Source organism: Lepisma saccharinum, assembly GCF_977018435.1.
Source record: "Lepisma saccharinum chromosome 12 unlocalized genomic scaffold, izLepSacc3.1 SUPER_12_unloc_1, whole genome shotgun sequence".
In the NCBI taxonomy this organism is placed as follows: domain Eukaryota; kingdom Metazoa; phylum Arthropoda; class Insecta; order Zygentoma; family Lepismatidae; genus Lepisma; species Lepisma saccharinum.
Window position 1 is genome coordinate 4,364,226 of NW_028142891.1, and position 17,851 is coordinate 4,382,076.

Here is a 17,851-nt window from a genome sequence, read left to right on the forward strand (position 1 = left end):
AAATAAAATAAATAACTAGAAGAATTTTGATATTGCTTGGATACTTGATTATTATTATTACATATTCTCTGATGCATATTCTCATAGCACTAAAATGTAGTAGTAGTTGTGCGTTTATGTTTTTTCTTGTGTAGAGGTTGTTATGTGTTTGGGTGTATTGTGCAGTAGCTGTGCTCTGTAGTGTGTTTGGGTTTGTCTTGTGTAGTAGTTGTGATGTGCTTGTATGTGGGTTTGTCTTGTGTAGTAGTTGTGATGTGCTTGTATGTGGGTTTGTCTTGTGTAGTAGTTGTGATGTGCTTGTATGTGGGTTTGTCTTGTGTAGTAGCTGCGCTGTCTAGTGTGGTTGTGTTTATCTTGTGTAGTAGTTATGCTGTCTAATGTGTTTCTATTTGTCTTCTGTAGTATCGGTGGTGGATATGTATGTGTCTTGTGTTGCAGTGGTGCTGTCTAGTATGTTTGTGTAGTAGTTGTGCTGTCTAGTATGTTTGTTTTGCGTAGTAGTAATTTGTTTGTGTTTGTCTTGTGTAGTAGTTGTGGTGTGTTTGTGTTTATATTGTGTTATAGTTGTGATGTGTTTGTGTATGTCTTGTGTAGTAGTTGTGCTCTCTAATGTGTTTGTGTTTGTCTTCTGTAGTAGTTCCTCCATTCATATTGGGGGTTAGGCGTAGAGCTGACAACTCTGCACTGTAAAAAGCCATGTCAAGAATCAGCAATATAAGGCCATGGATGTTCCCAAGGTAAAATATTCCGGAGGTAAAATAGTCCCCCGTTCGGATCTCCGGGTGGGGACTACTTTGGGAGGTCCCTGGACTAAGGATAAGATCTACGTTAGGAATAAGGATATTAAATTAGGCACCTGGAATGTTCTGAGTCTTTACCGGCCTGGGGCATTTCAGTGTACAGTTAATGAGATAGTTAAGTATAAATTAGATGTAGTAGCTGTCCAGGAAGTTAGGTGGCCAGGAGAAGGGAATTGTAAAACTAAAAATTATACTTTTTTCTATGGTGGTACTGAAAATCATAATTTTGGAACAGGCTTTTTCATAAATAATAGAATTATCTCGGCTCTTAAAACAGTAGAATTTATTAACGATAGGATATCATATGCAGTTTTACAGGGTAGGTGGTATAAAATTATTTTAATAAACATACATGCACCAACGGAAGATAAAGATGATAATACTAAAGATGATTTTTATACAGAGTTAGAACAGGTCTTTGATAAATTTTCTCAGTATGATATGAAAATTCTGTTAGGTGACTGTAATGCACAGATTGGGAAAGAAGAGACATTTAAACCCACGATTGGTAAAGAAAGTCTTCATGAATTAAGTAATGATAATGGTATAAGATTGATTACTTTTGCAACCTCAAAGAATTTAATTGTGAAAAGTACCACTTTTAAACATAAAGATATCCATAAATATACCTGGTCTTCTCCAGATGGTAAAACTCATAATCAGATAGATCATATTCTCATTGATAAGAGAAGGCATACTAGTATAATTGACGTTCGTACACATAGAGGTGCTGACTGTGCCAGTGACCATAATTTAGTAATTGCTAAATTAACAGAAAGACTCTCAGTGATAAATCATAAGCAACAAAATCTAAAAGTTCTAAAATTTGATACAGGAAAGTTTACTGATGAAAGAATTAAGAAAGATTACCAAATTAAACTGTCAAATAGATTTGATGTTTTGCAGGATTTAAATGATGATGAAAATATAAATGAAACAGACGTAAATAAGAATTGGGAGCACATACGTAATGCAATAGAATCAGCAGCTATAGAAAGTATAGGATACCATAAACCGAGAAAAAGTAAGCCATGGTTTGATAATGAATGTCATAATCTAATAGAAATAAGAAATCAGGCTAGACTTAGGTGGTTAAATAACTCTGATGATACAAATCTAAACAATTATAATAGAATAAAGCGAGAAGTTAACCGCACGTTTAGAAGTAAAAAAAGAGATTACTTGAAAAGCAAAATTAACGAAATTGAAACAAACAGCAAAAATAAAAATATCAGAGATTTATATAAAGGTGTAAATGAGTTTAGAAAGGGGTGGCAACCTAAAGTAAACTTGATAAAAGATAAAGACGGTGATTTTCTAGCTGACCCAAGCGATATTCTAAATAGATGGAAGAACTACTTTAATGACCTTTTAAATGTCCATGTAGGAGATAAATCAGAAGTAAATGAAGTACACACAGCAGAACCTTTAGTTCCAGAACCTAACTTGACTGAAGTTAAAGATGCTATTAAAAGGCTAAAGAATAACAAAGCACCTGGCATTGATTTAATACCAGCTGAGTTAATTAAATATGGTGGAAATTCATTAATATGTCAAATTCATAAATTAATTTGTTTAATATGGAATAAAGAAGAAATCCCTCAACAGTGGAAAGAATCCATAATTGTTCCTGTGTTTAAAAAAGGTGATAAAATGAACTGCAATAATTACCGTGGAATTTCTCTACTCTCAACAACATATAAAATATTATCTAACATTCTTTTAACAAGACTAACCCCATATGCTAATGAAATTATAGGTGATTATCAATGTGGATTTAAACGCAACAGATCAACTACAGATCAAATTTTTCACATCAGACAGACACTTGAAAAAAAGTGGGAATATAATCAAAATGTCCATCAGCTATTCATTGATTTCAAAAAAGCATATGATTCGGTCAAAAGAGATAAATTATATAATATATTAGTAGAGTTTGGAATACCTAAGAAGCTTGTTAGTATGATAAAAATATGCACCAGTGAAACAGAAAGTAAAATTCGTGTGGGTATTAATATGTCTGACAAATTTACAATTCATGATGGGTTAAAACAAGGAGATGCATTATCTCCATTGCTCTTTAATTTTGCCTTAGAATATGCTGTTAGGAAGGTAAACGAAACTAAAGAAGGACTAAAATTAAATGGTGTGACTCAGTTGTTAGCATATGCAGATGATGTAGACTTACTGGGGGATGATGTGAATACAATTAAGAATAATGCTAAAATATTTTTCAAAACTGCTAAAGAGATAGGTTTGGAAGTTAACAAAGAGAAAACTAAATATATGCTTACAGGCCGAAACCAAGTGTTAGATAATAATCAAAATCTAATTATTGATAACAACTCGTTTGAAACAGTTTCCAAATTCAAATACTTAGGAGTAATATTAACAAATGAAAATTATATTAAAGAGGAAATAAAAAGTAGGCTTAATTCAGGAAATGCATGTTACTTCTCTCTTCATAAACTTTTGTCTTCTCGTTTAATATCTAAGAAACTAAAAGTTAAAATATACAAAACCGTAATTTTGCCTGTAGTATTATATGGGTGTGAAACTTGGTCCCTTACATTGAAAGAGGAACATAAATTGAGAGTATTTGAAAATAGGATCCTTAGGAAAATATTTGGACCTAAAAGGGATGAGGAGACAGGTGAGTGGAGAAGGTTACATAATTTAGAACTACATAATTTATATTCATGTCCAGACATTATTAGAATAATTAAATCAAGAAGACTTAGGTGGGCAGGCCATGTGGCACGAATGGGAGAGGAAAGAGGAGTTTACAGGATTCTTGTTGGGAAACCTGATGGTAAGAGACCAGTAGGAAGGCCAAGATGAAGATGGAGGGACAACGTTGAGATGGACCTAAGGGAAATCGGTAGGGATGGAAAAGAGTATATAGATCTTGCACAAGATAGGGACAGATGGAAGGCCTGTGTTGCTGCAGCCATGAACCTTCGGGTTTAAGAAGGCTAGAGAGTTAGTTAGTTAGTTAGTTAGTTGATTTTCGTTAAAAGCTGAGGCTGTAAAGGGGCACTCAGCACAATAAGGACAAAAGAATAGGACAATACAAACAAAATTATACTGGCCATGGGGCCAGTTACAAGAGCCTCGTTAGTCTTCAGTCCAGGGTGTACTAATGTGGAAGTGAGGTTGACATTTGGGTGTAATATGTGGAAGGTCACCCCTTACACCCCGCCTGTAAGTAGTAATCATCCAGAATAAACCAGGAGGTAAGATAACATTCTTTCATTTGGTGATACTACCCCAAACCCTCATATGAGGTAGCATATATTTATTATTGTATGCGGCGCAAATTGAACAAAATTGCAACTATTTGTGCATGGACATCTCCAGCGAGGTTGGTAGAAGTTCCTGATTCCAGAAGTTTGCAGCTGGCCATTTCTATTCTGGAAAGTAGACTTGATGACGTCACATCCTACCTGCATCAGGACACCTGTCTGAAAGGTACTACAATTTTGTTTCATTTGCAAAGAAATATTTTTTTATATTATTGTCTCCTAGAGGATACGTAGATGTAAAATTTTGAAGTTGAACTGAAGTAAATAATACAATTATTGAGAAAACACGTTGAGCTTCAAATGAGGTCAGTGAGCAACAACGGTAAATTTTCATGAGAGACAAGGTGTCTCATGAGGCCTGCATGTGTTTTGGATGTGTTTTGTAATTGTTACAAAAACAATGCAGAATCTTCTTCCAATTACCAAACAGATCAAATTGTGTTCAGAGCAAAATCGGTTTTCAACATTATTTTTTCTCTTATCTTATTTTTCTGATGGTTGTTTTACACTTTTATTTTTGTTTTGTTTTCTCCTCTCTTTTTTCTCAACTAGCATCAATTATTTCCTTGGATGTTCAGGATTCATTTGCAATTTCAGTTTACTAAAATGTTTACTAGCAGAAACCACTTCTTTACTTTGTAGATCATGTACATTTGCAGATCTAAAGGGATATAAATATGATAACTTCTACACTATTTACGGCTTCGGAGTAACCAAGTGGTTAGCATTCTCGCCTTTGGTGCGAGCAGGTACAGGTTCGAGTCCCGGTGGTTGCTCCCAAAATTTCGGTATTGACCCAGCATTGTGCAGACAATTGGCAAGCTATTTCAAGAAGTAGTAGGCTCCGGTCACGAAAGCTAGAAAAACAGTGGCGATGGGATCCGATGCGCTGACCACGCGTCACCCAATGAAAAGCTGCTCTGGCAGGCCCTGCCCCTTCAAGGGCTGTTGAGCCACGGAGTTGAGTTCTACTGTATTTAGTAGTTCATGGAACACATTATGTAAAATCAGCGTGGTTATTTTATAATCAACATATTTGTCTACAAATGGAAATTGGTTGTGTGTTTCCCTTGTTTCAGGAACTTTGAATTTGAATTTGAATTTGAAGTTAAAATTTTGGGTGCGTAAGCACTAAGGCTATTTTGCACCCGTCACATTATACGGGGTCCAGCCCCTTATCGTTACAAAGCACAACTCTAACGTTGCAGAACTAAAATCATAAAATATTAAAATGTTCTGACTTTCGTTAAAAGCTGAGGCTGTAAAAGGGCACTCAGCACACATAAGGACAAAAGAACAGGACAATACAAACAAAATTATACTGGCCATGGGGCCAGTCGCCAGAGCCTCGTTAGTCTTCAGTCCAGGGTGTACTAACGTGGAAGTGAGGTTGACATTTGGGTGTACTACGTGGAAGGTCACCCCTTACACCCCTTCAGGAACTTCAATGGCTTGAAAAGTAATATGTACGGAGGAAATTCAGCTTGTTTTAGATTACCCATTCGATTCAGATGATGATTTTGAAGCAGATGACAGTGCTGATGAGACATATGTACCCGAGTTATCAGAAGAGCCTCTAGTTTTACCCACATCTCAGAAAAAGGAAGAAGGTTCAAGTTCAAGTGAAGTACGTAGGATGGACACGGGTGAATTACAAACCAACAGTAAACCTCCAAGAAAAGGTAATGTTGTTTGGTTCTGTGGAAAGAATAACGAGTTTGCGAGCAACCCTCCACGGTTAAACGGTCGACACAGTGTCAAAATTGAAGGTGATACTCCAGATGAATTTTTTTGCAAACTTGTCCCTGATGAGCTTCTGGATAGTATTGTGTATCAAACTAATTTATATGCCAGGCAAAAAGGCAAAGAAAATTTGAATCTGACTTAGAGTGAGATCAAACAATTTCTAGGCATCAACATTTCGATGACACATGTAAGGTATCCACGAATAAGAAGTTATCGGTCTGCCAACTCAGGATTACGTCTCTCAATTATTGCAGATCACATGTCTGTGAATCACTTTGAAGAAATCAGGAAGTCTTTACATTTTATTGACAATGAACAAAACCCCTACAAATAACACAGATCGCATTATCAAAATTCGTCCTGTCCTAAGAAAACTTCTTGAAACCTTCCATGATGAACCTGATCCTGAAGAATCGCATTCCGTGGACGAAATGATGATTCCTTTCAAAGGTTGCTCCCGCTTGAAGCAATGTATCAAATCAAAACCAAAGCGATGGGGATTCAAAATGTGGATAAGGGCAGGAGTGTCAGGTTATGTATGTTTCGAAGCATATTAAGGTTCGAGTGGTAGACAAGGAGAGCCTTCTCAGTTGGGTGTGGCAGGTGATGTGGTGATTCGTCTATGCCATGATATGTCGGGAAAAAATCACAAAGGGTATTGTGACAATTTATTTACGTCAATGCCTTTGGTAATGGAACTAAAACTACAAGATATTTACATAATTGGTACCTGCAGGTCAAACAGATTGGAAGGAGCAGAAGCAAAATTGAAAGGAGATAAAGAAATTAAGAAAAGAGAGCATGAGAATGTGTGTGGCTACCTCAACAGAAAATGTAACCATCATAATTTTTTTAAATTTGAATTTAAAATTTTGGGAGCATCAGCACTATGGCTATTTTGCCCCTGTCATATTGTACGGGGTCTAGCCCCGTATCGTTACAAATAACAACTCTAATGTTGCAGAACTAAAATCATAAAATATTAATATCTGACTTTCGTTAAAAGCTGAGGCTGTAAAGGGACACTCAGCACACATAAGGACAAAACACAGGACAACACAAACAAAATTATACTGGCCATGGGGCCAGTCGCCAGAGCCTCGTTACTCTTCAGTCCAGGGTGTACTGCTGTGGAAGTGAGGTTGACATTTGGGTGTACTATGTGGAAGGTCACCCCTTACACCCCTGTAACCATCATAAAGTGGAACGACAATAATATATTGCATGTTGTGTCTTCATTCGCAGGTTTAGAGCCAATGGACACTGTACAAAGTTACAGCAAAGTATATGTAGTGCAGATGTACAATAAACACATGGGTGGTGTAGATAAGATGGACTTTCTCGTAGCCTTTACAGTCACAACCAGTGGTGTCTCGTGGCCTCAAATTTGGCCAGGGCTTATTTTTTAAAGAATTTAAAATATAATGACAATTCACATGAATTACAAAAAAAGGTATTTTTTTCGAATAGACTACAAAACTGGACTTACTTTTTTGAAAGAATTTAAAATGTAATTGACAAATTACATGAATTACAAAAAAACAGGTATTGAATTACAAAAAAATGGGTATTTATCTTCTTAACTACAAAACTGGACTTATTTTTTTACAATTCACATGATTACAAAAGAAACCGGTATTGTTGTTAAACATACCTTTCTACGAATGTTGACTCCTGTTCTGCTCAGCAAATGTTGTTATTACTTTTTCGTTGAAGCCCTCTTTGTTTGAAATGTACTCTATCTCTATTGTAAGCAAGTACCAAGGCATTTGGTCTGTCTTGTCCCATTGCATTTCTTAAGCAGGTTTTAATATGCTTCAATGTGCTGAAACATCGTTCAGATTCAGCTGTTGCCACTGGAGTTATTAAAACTATGTTCGTCATTATTACTATTTCTGAAAAGGTACCCTCTAAATAATTTTAAATAAAATATGAATGCAATCTACTGATAGAGTTTATGTTTTTCAACTCTTCACTACAATAAAGAACACGAAGTTCCCTCTTTAGTTTTCCCTCTTCTATGAAGGGATAATAAATCTGGGAAGATGCCTCTGTTTAATGATTGTTCTCTTTCATTATGTCCTCGTAGAGCAAGTTCATGTCGACAACAAGAATTTTAAGCAATCGATAATTCTATTTAATATATGCCTATTTTTCCGGACAAATTCATTGTGTCTTGTAATTGACAGCCTATGTCCTTCATCAATTTGTGTTCGAATATCAACCCTGCCAAACTCACTCAAACATAGCGAACGAAAGCCACCAAAACACTACAGAACAACACACGAGATCGAACGCGATGCAACAGAGCTAGCCCCGAATCAGAACTCAAATCCATTGCACTCTTCCCTCCTCTCTCTGGTAGCATGTGACCTTCACTGTAGCGTAGGTGGGTGTAGGCCACGTCTTCCTTTGCGACGTGCCCCGGAAAACGATAATTGACATCAATGCCGCTAGGAGCGTAGTTGTATCCCTTGCAACAGACAATGAATTTACATGGGTAAAAATCGCCTTTTAAAAGACTGTGTGATAGTTATGCGTTATGGTGATTGATAATTACGTGAATACGTCCATTTTTCTTCAGGGGCTAAGACCTGGAAGCCCCAAGGGACGAGATGCCACTGGTCACAACATAAGAAACAACCGTTGGTATATACGAATATTTCACCATATTCTGAACGTCGCCGTAGTCAATTCATGGTTACTATGGAAGGCCAGCGGAAAACAGGACATGGATCTGTTGAATTTAAGGCTACGGCCAGACGAGCGATATTTACTGCCAGAATTCTGCCGTAAATGTAGCTGAAGAAATGCACCTTTAGGTCGTAAATGGGAGTGGCCAGAAGCAGCAGTAATTGTAGCCAGTTTGGCGCGTCTTCAAGGTCGTGTCGCGAAGGAATGCGCCGGGACCCATTTTTTCCGCAGTATTTGCCGCGTGAGCGTGGCCACGCGTAGCGATATTTGTAGCTGCCACATTTACTGCGGTAATTTAACTGTCGAACTGTACAACTATGGATTATATTGACAGTGAACATGTAATAATTGAAGTCCAAAAGTATCCCTGTTTGTTTGACACAAATTGTGAGGACTACAAGAACAGAAACGTGAAGATGGATGCGTGGATGAAAGTGACAATGGATGTGGTTGGTGAGAAGTGGGGAGATATGACCTCTGAAGAAAGAAACGACATAGGTAAGTACTTGAAACGAATCAAAATGTATTGAAAATACAAAGTACATAGTTATTATTTTTTACACTATTACGTCAATTAGCAGGTTAGGATTTTTGTTTACTACAAACATTGCAATGAACAAGACGAAATGAAATGATATTGATAGTAAATGAAAACATAGTATAATGTATTACTATGCTCATAAGTGGGTTAAACGAAAGTAAATAATTACAACCAATGCCAATGGTGTGTTCCATGCAGGGGTGGGGGAGCATAGTATAGAAAAAGTTTTGAACATTTTGAGAACAGCTTTACAAGCAATCGTTTTGCCAGGGAAGTGATCCTTGATCAGAACAAAAATAGGTAGTGAAAGCATCTCTCATCCGAACACCACTTTTATTTCCTCTTGTTCCCTGAGCAGGTATACTCTCTAGTGGACATGAAAGTGTATCCTCAAAGTTGTACCCATCTCTCTTCCTAACAAAATTGTGTAGTACACAGCATGCTTTGATAATACAATCGGCAAACTCCGGACTAACATCAATGGGGCGATGGAACAGCCGCCATTTATTTGCTAATATGCCAAATGCACATTCAACAAATCTTCTTGCTCTGGTAAATCGATAATTGAATATCTTCTTTTCAGGTGTTAGGTTTTTGTTAAGATATGGCCTCAGCAAACTTGAGCAGAGTGTGAAGGCCTCATCAGCTACAAACACATATGGAATTGGATCACCTGCATGGTCACTTGAAAATGTCTTGGGCTCTGGTAAAGATAATGTGTTAGAATAGATTTGTTCCCCCAAATCTGTAGCCTTTAATACATTTGAATCACTTTCTTTTCCATAAGCTCCAACATTTATGTACATGAAGCAATACTCAGAATCAGCTACTGCCATTAGTACTATGGAGAAAAACTTCTTGTAATTGAAGAACTCGCTCCCACTGTTCCAGGGTTTAATAACCCTGATGTGTTTGCCGTCAATAGCGCCAACAGAATGCGTAAAATTAGCTCTGCTTTCGAACTTGTGGCTAATCTGAAGCCAGTCCTCCACAGACGGTTGTTTCATGTATTCAGCATGAAGACCATGCCATATGGCCACACAGGTTTCTCTGACAATGTCAGCAATTGTGGCACGACCAATTAGAAAATCGAAATGCAATGTCCGGAAAGAGCATCCAGAACCCAGGTATCTGAAAAAAAAGCAGGAAGTGATCTTAAATATAGAATAATTTAATTGTAAAAACAAATGTGTAAGTACCATCTAGTTGATGTCCTGTGATTTAAACTGAGATGAGTATGTTCGTTGTGTTTACAGAGTTGCTTTCAGTTACAATTATGCATAAATTGTTTTCAGACACTGTCATGTGGTATATTGTAGCTATAACCATCTCAAAGCCAGTGGCAATTTTATTAGGTTAACGCAATATAAAATACATGTTCAAACTAAAATCCAAATAGCTTTGTTATTGTACTTTCACCACATGCCAACTGTAGAAACTAGTGATTTGAGAAGTGTTTTCAAAGACATGACTGATCATTTACAGGTTTAATTGTTTATTTAGTTACGTACACAGGAGACGCCACTAGTTTTGAAATGTTTGTACCTTTAAAGTTACATTTGTGACACAGCATTTTGCTTGTAACAATTGTGTGAACAGAGTTCGAATTTTCCTCATGAATGTTATGATTAATTTAGGTAAGGAGGTTCAAAAACGGAAAAGCTTGAAATATGCATTTACAAGATCTGTGAAATCACAAGATGGACGTAGTGGCAGTGGTGCGACTACAAGGAAACCTTACGTTTACCACAAACAAATGTGTTTTCTTCTTCCGACTTTGCAATCTAGGCAGTAAGTACTACCTTATTTAATTTCTACACTAAACTGTTGTTGGACATAGATTTTGTTTCACATTCCAGTACATTAATATATAAATTTCAAATCAGCAGTTTGCGTTTGTTTCCTTGAAGCATGGGCGTATATATAGTTCACGTAAGGGGGGGAGTTAACTTTTGGTATGATTAGGGTTGCTATATTTCATATGTGAAAATCAGAGACGCAGCTGATCTGAAACTGTTGGAGAGCGGGGGGATGGGGTGGAGGTTCTGGACCTAACAAAGTTGTATGTATGTACAGTCACGGACACTGCTGGGTTGTAACGATCCTATTGAAGAAGCACTGAAGCAAGCCCTCCATGTCTGACCATCATGCGCCGTGTGACTAGACAACCCAACCAACATTGCAATTTTTCGGCTTGTATGCCAGTCACGAGTATACATCTCTGTAAATTGAGCAGTGATGCTAAAGAAAAATACGAGATGAAGATTGTCGGAAGTAATGTCTCGTGTTCACGACATGGAATAATACTCGGTCCACGTTACGTTCCTTTATTTAATGTTGTTTGGGAACGAACCTGATGGACTGGGTTTATATTTTCACTCCTTGCATTACACTGCATTATCGATGATGGGAATGAGTGATGATATGATGAAATTGATGACTGGACACTTATGCCCCGCCTGTCTCTTGATCTGTTCTTCTGTATTATGCTTTTGTAACATGAATGTTTTTCTTTTCAATATTGTTCTGCAGGACGTCCGGAAACATGGATCAAACTGATGACCAAATTGACCACAGAACAGAGGAAGAACTCTCGCAGACCAATACCAGCAATGCCACCTCTTCGACGGAACACTTTAAAGCTGTACCTGCCAAACGAAAGAGGAGATCTGGAGATTCATTTGAGAGGGAATTGTTGGATGTTCTTGGAAAAAACTGGCCCGACCCACATGAAAATGATCCTGACAAAATGTTTCTATTATCATTGCTACCAACTGTGAAAACACTACATCCTTCAGATAAATTAGAATTTCAGATAAAGGTCATGCAGTTGCTCAAGTCTTACGATGATGCTGCTGAACGCAGGGGTTCATTTCAAGCAGTTTCCCCTACAAATTTGCTTCCCCAAACTTCATGCACATCATCATCATCCAGAACTACCGTTGAATCAGATGTTGAATCAGAGTCAGTGTTATCTTTCTTTGATTTGTAGAGAACATTTTATCTTGTTATGTTCTAGTTTTATCAATGTCTGTGTAGTATGTATTACCTTTTTACTTTCAGTAATATTAAACTAAACTTACCGTAATGTAACTGCGAGTTTCTCTTCCACACTTATGCAGTCCCTCATAACTGTACCTTCTTTTTCAGGCTACCACTCACAGTTGCAAGTAGCAGTTCAAAGGAGCTTGTAGACATTCTATAATATTCAAAAAACTTATCTGGATAGTCTTTCAGTTTCCTATGAAGAAGCACAAACTTTCCTTTGTACGATCTTTCACTAATAATAGGATGAATCCACCACTGTCTCTTACGCTTTTGCCGACGACGACGAATCAGAAGCAAGCACAGAGCTGCTTTCGACTGGCAATTCATTGTTACATGCCACTATGAATGGAGCAATTTCTTTCAGCAAACTCAAGACACGTTTTGAACACAATGCTTTTCGTAGTAAATGTCGCTCGCCTGGCCGGGGCAGAAATTTTGTTGCTATATTTAACGCAGAGTAGAGCGACATTTACAGCTACCGTGTGACCACCCACTTGCGATAATTGTAGTTGCGACATTTACGGCAGAATTCTGGCAGTAAATATCGCTCGTCTGGCCGTAGCCTAAAAGTCAAGTTGCAACTGCCTTTATTTATCAAGATGAAAATATCAGGAAACGAGCGAGACCAAGCAGCATAAGCCTGCAAAGACAAAAGATGTGCAAGAAAAACCTGATATTTCTGTGGACGTTGTAATGTGACCTTGTGTCCGGAATGTTTAAAAAATTACCACGTGCGCTCAAAATTTGCAACAATTCACTCTTTCTATACCTTGAATATATGTCTAAATGAATGGAAGCCTCATATGAGGTGTTGACCTATTTTTAGCATTTGTATGCCCTATATATTTCAAAATATGAAAAAAGGTTGTCAATGATGTAAATTAGGTCAGTTTCATATAAATAAACCTTTCGAACAACATTCAAATATTTTTTCAAAATTCATGCATGAAAGGCTTAAGATACTGTAAATGCATTTGCTACCTATTTTCTATCAGTGTACAAAGATGCCTCACAGCACTCTATAGTTGAATCGGATAAGTGCGAAACCGGAGTTCATTCCCAACTCGATATATTGCATATTGAATTGAATGAGATCGAGGAAGCAATTAAAAAGTTAAAATCCAAAAAGGCAGTGGGGATGGACAACATTCCTCCCTAAGTAGTCAAGGGGTGCGCTGAACTGCTAATAAAACCCCTGAGTAAAATATTCAATAAAATTTTGGAACATCAAAATGGGAAATCACTAAAGTTAATCCCATCCCAAAAGAGGCAAATGCAAAGAAGATTGATTGTTTTAGGCCAGCGTCAATTCTACCAGCTTTTGCAAAGTGTTTGAACAAATACTGTATGAGAGATTAACGGTCAACGTACGACCAGCTATATCTCCCATGCAACATGTTTTTTTTTCTATAGCGGAGGTGGATAATCACAAACCTTGCTGAATTTACACATTTTGTAGCTTATGAATTGACCAAAGGAGACAGGTACATGTATTCTATGCTGACCTGGCCACGGCGTTCGATTCAGTAAATCATAACATTTTACTTCAGAAGCTATCGCACTTTAATATTTCTAAGAATATAATTATGCTGATAAAATCTTACCTAATGGGCCGAAAGCAATTTATCATTCATAGAGGATACATATCTTGGGAACACCCTATGCCTTCAGGGGTAACACAGGGCTCCAATTTGAGCCCACTCCTTTTCTTATTCATTATTAATGACCTCCCGAAAACTATTACGAAAATCACATTGCCTTTTATTTGCTGACGATTTAAAAATATTTAGACAATTTGCTCTGACGACGACAGCCTTGACTTGCAGGCAGATGTAAATAGATTATTACAATGGAGTGAAAATAATAACTCTCATTTAATCTTGATATCAGGTAATGTCTATAACCAATGCTCAAACAATAAGAAACGTCCAGTATCAGATGGGAGAACAAATAACTAGGGCCACTAAATTCATGGATCTTGGTGTCACATATGATATAAATAAATGTATGTTTTAAAGAGCATATGCATCATATCATTAACCAAGCTTTTAAGAAATTAGGATTCATAAAAAGATGGGGGAATACCTGAAAAGTACATCAATATTAATAACTTTGTATGTCTCTCTAGTATGTTCACTTGTAGAATATGCATCGGTAATATGGCAGCCCTTGGACAAAAACCGTATGAGGGAAATAGACGGGATTCAGTCCAAATTCTTGAGGTACATAAAGTACAAAGAACACAAAGTGTACCCTAAATTCACTCTGTACTCTGAGCTTGTATCGCAGTTTAACATCGAAAATATTGAAGAAAGATTTAATCTAAATGTGATGAGAACACTATATAAAATTGTAAATAACAAAATAGACTCTATGGGGTTAGTATCTGCATTACAATATTGTGTACCTCAAATGAGAAAGACACCGAAACCCGGGTTGTTCCACGTACAAAAATCTAGAACAAATTATCTAAAGATATCGGGTATCGATGTGTGATTGATTCATCAATTTATCTTGCTTTGCATTTCTGCCACTTTTGGCTAATCAAGAAGATTGATTGTCTTGCATTATTTTACTTCGCTTTTTGTGCCAGTTTTGGCTAATTTGTGAAGATGGGGATGACTGATGATATGATGAAATTGATGATTGGACACTCACAAATATCCATACCCAGGCCAGGATTCGAACCCGGGACCCCTGGCAGCTAATCGAGAAGAGTAGTATGGGTTGCATATGTGATTAAATCAATGAAGGGACACTCACACACAACGTACACCCTTGTCCAATTTGGGATTCGACCCTGGGACTACCACCATAGTAGGTGCCACGTACATATTGAAGAAACATCAATTCGGCATCGTAACTGTGTACAATAAGGTATTTTGACCGACAAGAATCATCGCCATCTTGTAGCTGGAAATCACTTCGATTTCCCCCCCCGAGGTGTACAAATGTCAAAAAAGTTTACTTTTCAGGTTAGGGTTGCTATACATTCCGGAATGGTACAATTTGTCCCGTTGTTTCGAAAAGTTCCCTCTGGTGGGAAAGCAGAAAGGATTTAGGAGATATTTTCAGTAATTTCTAATATATTAATTACATTCCAACAAACGAATCTATAATGTAAGGTAGAAAATTGGTTTCTGAAAATTCTTTCGTAAACCATGATTCCTTGTGACTTTTTATCATCTTTGTTTTAGGCAAAATCGCATCTCCAAAAATTAAGCTACAAGGTGGTGGTGGGGGTGCTTTTTTTTTCCGTGGCCTTCAGAATCATTCCTGGAATACTTAACTATCAAAGAACTAATCGACAGTTTCATTGTTTCCTCCATAATAATTATGGTGTGCATACACACTTCTTTGTTTTGTATAGCATCCCCCTCCACAGGCTTTCAATCAGCACACTTCAAGATTTTCACTTATGAACTCTAGCAAATCTACTCTCTAGTAAGATTGGACCGATCCAGACAAAATTCGGAGGATTCAAGCACCATCCCTTCCACACAGACTGATCTGATGATCCATCGTGAATTGGTGAAAAACAGCACCAGGCTTGGATTTTGCCTCCATTACATTCGGTTGAGATGCAACTGGCCATTCCTTCCATCCGTGATGCTGCCCTTAAGATCACCAAGGGCACCAAACATACAGTCCGTCCGGAAGGGATGAAGTCTGATTCCTCAAATTCTCATCCATGTGGCCCCTACTGCATTCGATTTGGATGCAATTGGCCCATTCTCCCATCCATGAGGTTTTCCCTGAGGTTACTTGAAGGAACCAAACATAAAATCTGTCCAAAAGGAACGGTGCTTGCTCTCTTGAAATACGCTCTCGATCAGTAGAGTCGTGTGAGGGAAAAGAAGAGCAACCTGCCTCAATGTATTGCATACGGATGGATGCAGGTGTGGCCGTTTGTACCACCCCAAAGGCTGCCCTCAAGTTCACCAGAGGGCACCGGACAATCCATCCGGAAGAGAAGGTGGTTGATCTCTTAATTGATAATAATAATAAAAAAAACATTCGACCATCTGTGTGATGAAACACCACAGAGGATTATCCTGGCTGTGGTTCCAGTCACCAGAGCCTCGTTAGCCTGCAACACAGTTTCCAGGATGCACTGCATGGAAGAGAGGTTGGCATTTCAGTGATCTTTACTTGAATAACACTGCTTGCACCCCACAATTAATGTCTTAGAAATAGAATGGGAAACATTACAGGAGGAAAAGTAAAAAATGACCATGGCAAATGAAGGACATACAGTGAATAATACTCTTGAGGACATGGTTAACCATCATAAGAAGTGGCTTAGAGACAAACACCTTGGTTGTCCAGAATGTCCTACGCTTCCCAAACTGATTCAAGTCCAATTTCGTTTGCCAACGAACTTCTTGGTAGATTTCTGAAGTACAGTGTCACCCACCTCTGGCAAAAACTACAATGGCTGCTGCTTCACCAGTAGCTGTTTCCCATTTGTCCACGTCATCTCTTTCATTTTAGGGTGAATTGGGGTAAGAGTGATAATGGGGTTAGTGTTATCTCCAGTTACAAACTGAAGCTGAAGCTTGTTCTAAGTATTTGGAACTGATGATTGAAGAAAACTGATGATCATGCATATTTTGAATATATCTGGATGTGTGTTCATTGCTGCAAGCATACAGGAGGGGCATGTGAAAATGCCATTACAAAATATTTCAAACTGAAATTTCTAATATGCGAAAAAAAAAATCTGTCTCCAGGCTTTGTCTCCAATATTTGTAGAGGGGGGAAGAATAATCTTAATAGGGATGAAGGAAATTTACAAGAAGGGTGGATCAATTTCCTCAAAAAATGGGACAAAGCCTGGAAGATTGAACCCAATCGGTTTCCACGTCACTCCGGAAGTTATCCAAGCTGCCCGGGAAGAACATGAATTTATGTTGGATTTGTGACGTGATAAGGGGAAATGAGAAAATAAAGGGGAGAGGAAAACATTCATGGACAGCGTGACCTTCATGTAGATTAGGAAGCACAGTTGGGTAGGAATGACCGAACCTGCAAGTTGTATAGTGATACATGCAGGTTCTTTAGTTTTTTAACATTTTTAACATGAGAATAGGTTTATTGTGCAAGTTTTTTTAGTGAACGACGAGCTTTTTATATACCTCTAGGGCGAGGATATAATATTTTAAATGTATCCACACCAACCCTTGTCCACAATCCTTATATTACATTTCGACGTGGTACTATGCTAAGTACCTAGTTTTTTCATACGAACCTGAAGAAGGGGATAGTTAATCTCCGAAACGTCGTTCTACAGTAAGAAATATTGGAACAACATACTCGCATACGTAAGTACAGATTTTAACGTCCTTTTTTATATACACGAGTCCATGTATCACACTTTCCACTATAGGATATAACATTCCTATAAGGAGAAAATAGCCTTGATCACACTTACCCCACTTCATTGGGGAAGTGTGATCATGGTAGTTGTAAATTATTTCAATTTTTTACCGGAAACTGAGTACGGGGAAGTGATTGAAATTCACTCACTAAGTAACTATTATGTACAAAAATAAACTGAACCAAGAAACATCTTGGTCCTAATGAGGCTTCCCAAGTTATGAAAGACTAAAGTGTAATTATCACAAAACGTGATCACACCCCGATTCGCCCTACCTGCTTTTAACTTTAACCTCAGTGTGGAGGTCGATCTGTGGGATATGAAATCAAAATAGATA

General features: G+C 37.7%; 1 protein-coding gene across 1 annotated transcript; it reads left to right on the forward strand.

Moving 5' to 3' along the window:
• Positions 1 to 8,862: 8,862 nt before the first annotated feature.
• LOC145982142 (uncharacterized) lies at positions 8,863 to 12,078 on the forward strand. The gene is made up of 3 exons (XM_083115708.1): positions 8,863 to 9,043; positions 9,670 to 9,805; positions 11,619 to 12,078. Exons 1-3 carry the CDS (start codon positions 8,863 to 8,865, stop codon positions 12,076 to 12,078), a joined length of 777 nt encoding a protein of 258 aa, XP_082971834.1.
• The last annotated feature ends 5,773 nt before the right edge of the window (positions 12,079 to 17,851 follow it).